This window comes from Thunnus albacares, chromosome 3 (assembly GCF_914725855.1).
Source record: "Thunnus albacares chromosome 3, fThuAlb1.1, whole genome shotgun sequence".
Classification (NCBI taxonomy): domain Eukaryota; kingdom Metazoa; phylum Chordata; class Actinopteri; order Scombriformes; family Scombridae; genus Thunnus; species Thunnus albacares.
The window spans coordinates 38,569,771-38,581,501 of record NC_058108.1 but is presented as its reverse complement, the minus strand read 5'-3'; the positions used below and the strand labels follow the sequence as shown (position 1 = coordinate 38,581,501).

Here is an 11,731-nt window from a genome sequence, read left to right as displayed (position 1 = left end):
ACACACACACACACATTGACACACACACACTGACACACACACACACACACACTGACACACACACACATACACACACACACACACTGACACACACACACACACTGACACACACACACAATAACACACACACACTCACACACAATAACACACACACACACAATAACACACACACACACACTGTAACACACACACACACAATAACACACACACACAATAACACACACACAATAACACACACACAATAACACACACACTGTAACACACACACACACAATAACACACACACACACTCTCAGTAGAACCTGATGATCCAAACCTGCAGCGTCCAGTCAAACAAACATCAGATGATGTTTTTAACTAAACACAGAATGATGGTTTATAATCAGCCTCATCAGTGTCTGGATGCTTAAATGATAATAATAATAATAACAACAACAACAATAATAATAATAATAATAATAATAATAATAATAAGACATTTTATCAACAGATTGTGAGAGACGCTTCCTGTCGTCAGATAAATGAGATCTGATGGTGTTCAGTGAGGAGTGACGGTGTTTATAGTGTTTATAGTGTTTATAGTGTTTACAGTGTTTACAGTGTTTACAGTGTTTACAGTGTTGTGTGTTATATGATGCTGAGCTCTGATGTTTCCTCACAGACTGTCTGGAACAGCAGATATGAATCCTGTAAACATATTTCACACACACACGGGTGAAAACAGTGACTTCTGTTGAGTTGCTCATCACTCGTGTAAATATCACACCAACAACATCCTTCTGTTGACATTTTACTTTAAGAAATATGAACATGTTTTTTTTTTACAAAAGAATCCAAAGCTTCAAATAATAAATGTTTGAACACAAGCAGCCACACAAGAACTTTCTCTGAATAAAATACTGTATTTTATTTAAAAAGGACAAAATGATGCTTTAAGAACAGAGTTATGAATCTGAGCGTCGCAGGGAAACGACGACAGAGAAGATATTTCCACCAGCTGTCCACAGGTTTGGATCAGAGGGTTCGTAAACACACTCAGCTCTCACATACAGATGTGTATATAAAAGTTTAGTGTTTTTACCTGTAAGAGAATATATGGAATGAACTGAACGGTGTTGGGTTGTAGCTTGTTTCAATGCATTCAGCCATCGGCCTGCGAGCTGAGCCACAGACTGACTCTGAGTCCTCCAGCTGAATGAGGAACGTCTGCAGAACGTGGAACTGAGTCCCTTTACTCCTCAAACACAAACTGGACCAGATCCGCCTGTAATCAAAGTCTGTTTCAGGAGGATGACGCAGGTGATCCAGGTGTATAAACTGACCGCTGCTTGGTGCTTTACTCTTTGTTGAATTTAGAGTTTGATTCAGAAAAACTTCTTCAGTCGTCTCCTGCTCAGTCTCAGATACTGCAGCAGGCTGGATGCCACGTCTGTACCCTCTGATACCCTGTCATGTATTTATAATATGCTCTGATACCCTCTGATACCCTGTCATGTATTTATAATATGCTCTGATACCCTCTAATACCCTGTCATGTATTTATACCCACTGATACCCTCTGATCACATGTCAGCATCTATCTGATATATCTGATATGTCCTGATACACCATCATACACCTCCTTTACTCTCATGAACACTTGAATACCCTTTTACACCCAATATTACCGTCAGATACCCCATCATACCCTTACTAAAACTTCTGATATCTCTGATGCCTTCGAAATACCCCCCATCTCTGTTCTGTGCCCTCTTTTACTCCCTGATACACATCATGTACTCTCTGTTATGCCATCATACACCCCCTATACTCCCATTTCATCTGATATCTGCTGCTGTCTCCTAATACCCCTGATACCTTCTTAAACACCTCCTGTACCCTCTGATACCCATATACCCCATCATACTCCTTCTACTCTACTCTTTTGATACCCTCTAATACCCTCTTACGCTCCCTGATACCCCTCATTCTGCCAGATACCCTCTTGGCCCTCCTGTACTGCCTGATACCCCACCATACCTTTCTTATACTCTCTGAGCACCCCTAATACCCTTAAACCCTAACCTTCTGGTACTCTGTTCAACCCTTTAACCCTGTAAAACCCTCTGATACTCTGTGCAATACCCTCATAAACCATCTAATGCCCCCCAGGGTCTTCTGATGCTCTCTAAACCTCCTCCAAATACCCCTCATGTACCCTTTGATTTGTCCCATCATACCCCTCTTATATCATTTGATACCGCTTAAACCCTCTAATACCCTCTCATATCCTTTAATGGCCTCCAAAATCCCCCGAAACTCCACCATAACCCCCCCTCAGATACACCCCATCATACTCCTTCTATACCCTCTGATCCCCTGAGACTTTCTTAAACCCCAATCATGCTTTTTCGCTTCCACAATACCCTGATATCTCTGATGCTCTCTGGACACCCCCTGAACCCCCTACTGCCCTATTAAACTCTCTGGACACCCCCTGAACCCCCTACTGTCCTATTAAACTCTCTGGACACCCCCTGAACCCCCTACTGCCCTATTAAACTCTCCGATACCCCCTGAACCCCCTACTGCCCTATTAAACTCTCTGGACACCCCCTGAACCCCCTACTGTCCTATTAAACTCTCCAATACCCCCTGAACCCCCTACTGCCCTATTAAACTCTCTGGACACCCCCTGAACCCTCTACTGTCCTATTGAACTCTCTGGACACCCCCTGAACCACCCCCTACTGCCCTATTGAACTCTCTGGACACCCCCTGAACCCCCTATTGCCCTATTAAACTCTCTGGACACCCCCTGAACCCTCTACTGTCCTATTAAACTCTCTGGACACCCCCTGAACCCCCTACTGTCCTATTAAACTCTCTGGACACCCCCTGAACCCCCTATTGCCCTGTTAAACTCTCTGGACACCCCCTGAACCCCCTATTGCCCTATTAAACTCTCTGGACACCCCCTGAACCCCCTTCTGTCCTATTGAGCTCTCTGGACACCCCCTGAACCCTCTACTGTCCTATTGAACTCTCTGGACACCCCCTGAACCCCCTACTGCCCTATTGAACTCTCTGGACACCCCCTGAACCCCCTATTGCCCTATTAAACTCTCTGGACACCCCCTGAACCCTCTACTGTCCTATTAAACTCTCTGGACACCCCCTGAACCCCCTATTGCCCTGTTAAACTCTCTGGACACCCCCTGAACCCCCTACTGTCCTATTAAACTCTCTGGACACCCCCTGAACCCTCTACTGTCCTATTAAACTCTCTGGACACCCCCTGAACCCCCTACTGTCCTATTAAACTCTCTGGACACCCCCTGAACCCTCTACTGTCCTATTAAACTCTCTGGACACCCCCTGAACCCTCTACTGTCCTATTAAACTCTCCGATACCCCCTGAACCCCCTACTGTCCTATTAAACTCTCTGGACACCCCCTGAACCCCCTACTGTCCTATTAAACTCTCTGGACACCCCCTGAACCCCCTACTGTCCTATTAAACTCTCTGGACACCCCCTGAACCCCCTACTGTCCTATTAAACTCTCTGGACACCCCCTGAACCCCCTACTGTCCTATTAAACTCTCTGGACACCCCCTGAACCCTCTACTGTCCTATTAAACTCTCTGGACACCCCCTGAACCCTCTACTGTCCTATTAAACTCTCCGATACCCCCTGAACCCCCTACTGTCCTATTAAACTCTCTGGACACCCCCTGAACCCCCTACTGTCCTATTAAACTCTCCGATACCCCCTGAAATGCCCTGATAACCAATTAAAGCTTCTAATACCCCCGATACACCTCCTCTGCAACCCTGTGCTGCCCTCTGCTGGACGCTTAAAGTGTCTTCTGATGTTCGGCTGTAAATAAACAATGTAAACATCATCAGATTGTTTCTGCTCCACTTTGTTTTCGCATATATTCATGTTTGTTTTCATATATTTACAATGAAAAGATTAAATATGGTGGACATGTGTTTAGAGTTGAAACGATGAGTCGAGAGAAAATAAATCAGCAGTGATTTTGATAATTGATTAATTGTTTGTTGACATATTTTAAAATTCAAAACAATATTCTGTGTTGTCTGTTGCTCCACAGTCTCAGACTTTCTGCTTCTCTCTGTTTTCTCTGACAGTAAACTGCTTTATAGATATTTTATAGGTCAAATGATGGCAGATTAATCAGTAACTTAACTAACTGTTAATTTCTAAATGTGTCGAGCACAAACAACGGGACATAAAAACTGTTCAAAGTTTTAGTTTTCATCTCAGTGTTAAATTCACATCACAGTTTGCTGTTCAGTGAGAGCTCAAGATAAACAGGACCTGCTTTTAAAGGTTTCCTCACAGAAACTGATGTCAGAGCAGTGAAGTCACATGACAGCAGCTGCGTGTTGAGACGGACGCCTGCAGACGTGTGATTTCATGGAAACTATAGTTATAAATGCTTCAGCTGCTGTGATAACTGTAAATGCTGATGAGCTGTCCCTGAACGCATCATCAGCTAAACATCCATCAGGCTGCTCCAACTGAACCCTGAACTTCAGAGCTGGAAAGTACTTTTACTCAAGTTCTGCACTGAAGTACACATTTAAAGTACTTCACTTTCAGAGGGAGATATTATACTTTTTACTCCACTACATTTATTTTCAGGATTATGAATTTTGTTTGAGATGATGGTCTCAAGATTTGATTGTAAAAGATTCTTCTTAACTTTTTTTTTAACACAGCTCTCTGCTCCTGACCTGTTCATTCATCCATTCATATCTTATGATCAGATGTTATGATAGGCATATTGATATGAAGCCATGGTTTCATGAAGTCAGTCATCAGACGTGTTTGGAAGCAGCTGCTGGAGTTTGTGATTGAAGCTCAGTGAGTTGCATGTTAAAGTATTAATAACATGTTGAATTCTGAAACACTGGATAGTTTCACCTCCTCAGGCCTCTGAAAACTATCAAACTCTATTTGTAATGTAGCTGATAAGAAGACAGAACATATGTAAATGTTTTAACTGTTTAAAAATTAAATAAACAAGAGAAATTAAACATAAAAAGAATAAAAACATGAATAAGATAAAATAAATCGTGTGTCGTGGCATCTTTTGATCTTGATGTTCTTGGCTCGTTCCAAACCAACAAAAACTCAAATACATTCAAGAGTAAAACTTTACAAAGGAAATGAAATGAAAAAGGAGCAGAACTCAAACGAAAGATTCTTGTCTCTTTATAGTCGTTTATTTTATATTCTAGTAGTTTCTCAGTTGAGTCTTCCAGCTGTTGTTACCAAACATCTGCTGCTACACTCCTGTTGCCGACCTTTGACCTGCAGCTGATTGGTTTAATTAACCTGCTTGATGCAAACGCTGATGAACAAAAATAAGCATCATCATTAAACATCATCATGTTTAAACCTGAAGCTGAGTTCAACATGGCGGACAATCAGACAACAAAGTGAGTCAGTCTGTTTATGTGTGTTTCCATGGTAACAGCAATTTCCTGCTTCATGTTGAATGTAACACAAGACCGGAAGTCAGAGTTCACAATAAAAGCTTCTATGAGTCAACAAAGAAGTTCATCGTTTATTCTGATGGACATAAACAAATAAATAAATACAGTAGTTGGAGAGATAAAAACTGATGCTTATTCTTTTTTTCAGTACCAGTTCTGGTTCTGTCCCAGTCTAGCTCTATGTCTCTGTTTGTTGATATTTACTTTCCCTCATTTGAAACAACCTTTGGATGCAGTTTGGTAACTGCTGATTTTTTACTCTCTACATGATTTGAATAGTTTTGAAATCAACCAGGTCCTTATTTCAGTGCATTTAGTTCCATCTGTCCAGATATTTAACTGTCTAGTTGATAATACATGTGAAGCAAACAGAAGTGAAGCTGAAACACTGTCACCTGTTTCACTGTGAGAATGTTTGTTAAATGATCAGAGGTCTGTACTGTACTGCATTTCACTGTACTGTACTACACTACTGCACTGTACTGTACTGTACTGTACTATACTGTACTACACTACTGCACTGTACTGTAGGGCACTGTACTGTACTGTACTGCACTGCATTCTACTGTACTACACTACTGCACTGTACTGCACTGTACTGTACTATACTGTACTGTACTATGCTGTACTATACTACTGCACTGTACTGTACTGTACTGTACTATACTGTACTGTACTATGCTGTACTATACTACTGCACTGTAATGTACTATACTGTACTGTTCTGTACTGTACTGTACTGTACTGTACTGTACTACGCTGTACTGTAATGCGCCTTACTATACTGTACTGTACTGCACTGTTCTGTACTTTACTGCACTGTACTGTACTGTAATGCACTGTACTATACTGTACTGTACTGTACTATACGGTACTGTAATGCACTGCACTGTACTATACTGTACTGTAATGCACTGTACTGCACTGTACTGTATTGTACTGTACTGCACTGTACTACACTGTATTGTACTATTCTGTACTGTAATGCGCTGTACTATACTGTACTGTACTGTACTGCACTGTACTACACTATACTGTACTATGCTGCACTGTACTGTAGTATACTGTACTGTAATGCACTGTACTGTATTGTACTGTACTGCACTGTACTACACTGTATTGTACTATGCTGCACTGTAATGCACTGTACTATACTGTAGTGCACCGTACTGTACTGTAGGGCACTGTATTGTACTGTACTGTACAGTACTATGCTGTACTGTATTGCACTGTACTGCACTGTACTGTACTTTGCTGTACTGCACTTTACTGTACGGTAGGGCACTGTACTGTACTGCACTACACTGTACTGTACTACATTGTACTGTATTATGTTGTACTGTACTGTATTGCACTGTACTGTACTGTACTACATTGTACTGTACTGCGCTGTACTGCATTGTACTGTACTGTACTGCACTGCACTGCATTGCACGGCACTGCTGTACTGTGCTGTAATGTACTGTACTGTACTGCATTGTATGGCACTGCTGTACTGTGCTGTACTGTACTGTACTGTGCTGTACTGTAATGCACTGTATTATACTATACTGTACTGCACTGTACGGCACTGTACTACACTGTACTGTACTATTCTGTACTGCAATGCACTGTACTGTACTGTAGGGCACTGTACTGTACTGTGCTGCACTGCACTGTACTGTAGGGCACTGTGCTGTACTGTAGGGCACTGTATTGTACTGTGCTGCACTGCACTGTACTGTAGGGCACTGTGCTGTACTGTGCTGCACTGCACTGTACTGTAGGGCACTGTACTGTACTGTGCTGCACTGCACTGTACTGTAGGGCACTGTGCTGTACTGTAGGGCACTGTATTGTACTGTACTGTACAGTACTATGCTGTACTGTATTGCACTGTACTGCACTGTACTGTACTTTGCTGTACTGCACTGTACTGTACAGTAGGGCACTGTACTGTACTGCACTACACTGTACTGTACTGCATAGTACTGTATTATGCTGTACTGCACTGCACTGTACTGTAGGGCACTGTATTATGCTGTACAGTAGTAGTACAGGCCTCAGGTCTTTGTAGTACAAATACTGAAAATGAAAAATCAGACTACAGTAAAAGTACATAAGTATTATGAGCTTGATGTAGTTAAAGTATTGCAGTAAAAGTACATAAGTATTATGAGCTGGATGTAGTTAAAGTATTGCAGTAAAAGTACATAAGTATTATGAGCTTGATGTAGTTAAAGTATTGCAGTAAAAGTACATAAGTATTATGAGCTTGATGTAGTTAAAGTATTGCAGTAAAAGTACATAAGTATTATGAGCTTGATGTAGTTAAAGTATTGCAGTAAAAGTACATAAGTATTATGAGCTTGATGTAGTTAAAGTATTGCAGTAAAAGTACATAAGTATTATGAGCTTGATGTAGTTAAAGTATTGCAGTAAAAGTACATAAGTATTATGAGCTTGATGTAGTTAAAGTATTGCAGTAAAAGTAGTGGTTTGGTCCCTCTGACTGATATATTATTATATATGACATCATTAGATTATTAATAGTGAAGCATCAGTGTTAGAGCAGCATGTTACTGTTGTAGCTGCTGGAGGTGGAGCTAGTTTACACTACTTTATATACAGTTAGCTAGTTTAGTCCAGTGGTTCCCAACCTAGGGGTCGGGCCCCTCCAAAGGGTCAGCAGATAAATCTGAGGGGTGGTGAGATGATTAATGGGAGAGGAAAGAAGAAAAAACAAAGTTCTGATACACAAATCTGTTTTCAGTTTTTGGACTTTTTCTCTAATCTTTGATTTTTGCTGAAATATTGGATCATTTGAACATTTATTGAAATGAAAGCATGTGAGAAGTTTAGAGGGAAAAATCACTATTTGGTGGAGCTGTTAACAACTCATAGACATGTGAAATGTGACCCCGACTACACACTGCTTTTTGTAAGACGTCAAAAGACAAAAAGGTTGGAAACCACTGGTTTCATCTTTAACAATGTGTTGTATTTTAAAAGCTTGTTATATTATCCATTGTGTCAAATCTTCATCTGAAAAGTAACTAAAGCTGTCAAATAAATGTAGTGGAGTAGAAAGTACAATATTTCCCTCTGAAATGTAGAAAGTAGCATCACATGGAAATACTAGTATTGATTAGTCGACTAATCAATTTATTAAGAAAATAGATAAATATATAAACACAGATGAATCAATAATGAACATAATAATAATCATCATCATCATCATCATCATCATTACGGTTTGTTGTAAATTAAAAGTAAAACAAAAAAAACCTAACGTTAACAGTTTTATTTTTATGGCAGCCACCGGAAGTGCTACATGTCAATGGTTTGACTCTTTAATCCAGCAGTGAACACTCACCTGGCGTCACACACCTGCGGTCCTAGTCGACTCTCCAGAACTCTCCCAAACTCTCCAAAACTCTCCCAAACTCTCCAGGAGCCTCTACAGCCAGCAGCATGTCGGGCATCGCGACCGCTCTGCAGCACCGCCGGGAGAAGGACCAGGGCGTCGGCTCCAACAGCCGGGCGGTGAAGTACCTGAACCAGGACTACGAGGCTCTGCGGCGGCGCTGCCTGGAGACCGGCCGCCTCTTCCAGGACGAGACGTTCGAGGCGCTGCCCTCCTCCCTGGGCTTCAACGAGCTGGGACCCGGCTCCTACAAGATCCGGGGGGTGTCGTGGCAGAGACCCACGGTAAAACATTTTAAGCTTCATGTATTTTATTATTTCATATAGAACATAAGTTCAGATATTTAACAGCTGATTCTTGTGATTTTTATGTCGTTTAAACAGTTTCAGATTTAATTTTTCTCATGAAAACAGAAAACAGGTGATTTCACTGCTGAGAGCAGGTCCAGATGTTACACACGTTGATTCTCTGAGTGTTTGTCAGATTCTTGCTGTTATCAGCTGATGACAGAACACTGGGAGCTGTGGTTTCACTGGGTCACTCCCAGTATGATGTATGTGTTCAGCTTTCAGCGTCAGTAGAACCCGACACGTGAAGTTTGGATTCCAGTTGAAGTCATGTTTGTTAACAACGTTTGAATCTGAAGAAAAACATCAAACGTTTCAGGATCTGAGCAGAAAGTTTCATATTTCTTCTGTTCAGCTGATGTTGGAGCTCTGAGAGAGCAGATTGTTGTATTATTGGCCTTTATATCCACATTACTGATGATTCAATATTTAGTGAAAGCACCAACAATCATCCCTTTAACACTGATGCCATCTGGACATCGAGCTGTTTGCTGATGTGTGAGTTTGTTCGTATCTTCTGTTTTAGAGGATCAATAAGCTGATATCAAAGAACTCAAGTGTGCATACGTGTGGTTCTGCTCGTGTGTTTTTATCTGAGGAATATAAAGTCGGATGTTTGCTGTGTTTCCTCCGCAGGAGTTGACCTCTGACCCGCAGTTCATCATCTCTGGAGCCTCCAGGACCGACATCTGTCAGGGAGCTCTGGGTGAGAAACTCTCTCACTATTACACGAGCGTGTAAACATCAAATCCATTTACTGTCAATCAATTCTGGACTAAAAGCAGTTTGTAGGTAAAGATTCTTAGTTGCTCTGCTTTACATCATCACTGTACAGCTGATCATCTATAAAACCTCAGAAAATGATTGTAAATAAAAGTGCATCACAATCTGTTGCTTAAAGTGACAAATGATTAAATGATTATGAATCATTTTCTGCTGTTCAACTAATTAATTAATGAACTAATTGTTATATTTCTAAATGTAAAACGTAATAATCAGTCTAAACTGGGTTTTTTCTATTGCCTCAAATCAAAAAAAAATTCACAAAGTTCAAACATTAATTTAATGTTTAATAACCAAAAACTTCATCTGATCCTCGTCAGCGTCTGTTTAAACTCCTCCAGTTTATAACTGCAGCATGATGTCATGTTTCATCACAGGAGGCTTTATGCTAAGCTAACAGTGCTAACAGTGCTAACAGAGCTAACAGAGCTAACAGAGCTAACAATGCTAACAGAGCTAACAGTGCTAACAGAGCTAACAGTGCTAACAGAGCTAACAGAGCTAACAGTGCTAACAGAGCTAACAGTGCTAACAGAGTCAGCTGACTCTGCAGTGGAAACAGGTTATTGTCTCTACACTTGGTCAGACTGGAAGAACTGGTTCCAGTAAGTGAAACTAGACCAACCTGATCCTGAATCTGGCAGCGGAGCAGAGAAACACACACGAACTAAACACACACACACATAAACTGAACCTCAGACCTGCTGATCTGATCAGAACATATTTCAATCTGAGTGATCAGCTGATCATCAGTTACTCAGTTTGTCTTTCTTTACTTCTCATTAACTGCTCACTAGTGATTTATTCACCATCAAAACTTCAGAAATGTCTCATCTAGTAAACTTTACTGTTTTGCTTCAGTCTCAAAAATCTGTAAGAAGCTGCTGAACACCAGCAGCAAACAGACACAGTCAGCTGGAGAACAGCTGGAGAACAGCTGTAGACCGGCTGGAGAACAGCTGGAGAACAGCTGGAGAACAGCTGGAGAACAGCTGGAGAACAGCTGCATATCAGCAGATATATTGATCTCTGTGTTTTGGCCCTTATGATGAACCGTAACCACGACAGCGACATCACAGATCAGACTGTAGCTGCTGATTCAACGTTAATCCACCGTCAGCGTCACTGAGCCGGAAATTTCCACTGTGGTTAATAGTGTGTGTACGTGTGTGTGTGTGTGTGTGTGTGTGTGTGTGTGTGTGTGTGTGTGTGTGTACGTGTGTGTGTGTGTGTGTGTGTGTGTGTGTGTGTGTGTGTACGTGTGTGTGTGTGTGTGTGTGTGTGTGTGTGTGTGTGTGTGTGTGTGTGTGCGTGCGTGCGTGCGTGCGTGCGTGCGTGTGTGTGTGTGTGTGTGTGTGCGTGTACGTGTACGTGTGTTGTGTCATCATGTTGTCAGGGGGGAATCACAGGACTGTTTGTGGTTCACCTGGAAATAGTTTCTGTAGTAACGAAAGGTAAAACACCTGGGAGAGTCCAGCCAATCAGAGCGCAGGGCAGCGGCTCTTCATTAAAGGAGCAGTCTGCTGTTTTTATTACTGCTGATGTGACTGGTGTTGTGTTTAAGGACAGTCGGACTGATCCTTGTTGGTTTTCCAGTGTTTTCGCTACTTTTCAGCAGCTGATTTCTTAGACCTGTATCGCTAAGCCCCGCCCCCTGTGCTGCTCCCTTCAGGTGACTGCTGGCT

General features: G+C 41.7%; 1 protein-coding gene across 1 annotated transcript in view; it reads left to right on the top strand.

The window, feature by feature from the left end:
- Window positions 1–8,812: 8,812 nt before the first annotated feature.
- Window positions 8,813–11,731, top strand: part of capn2l (calpain 2, (m/II) large subunit, like) — a 26,367-nt gene continuing 23,448 nt past the window's right edge. The window contains exons 1-3 of the mRNA XM_044344203.1: window positions 8,813–9,200; window positions 9,900–9,969; window positions 11,719–11,731. The exon at window positions 11,719–11,731 is cut by the window's right edge and continues 109 nt beyond it. Of these exons, the coding sequence (XP_044200138.1) occupies window positions 8,964–9,200; window positions 9,900–9,969; window positions 11,719–11,731 (320 nt within the window). The 5' untranslated portion in view covers window positions 8,813–8,963. The remainder of the gene's footprint in view (window positions 9,201–9,899; window positions 9,970–11,718) is intronic.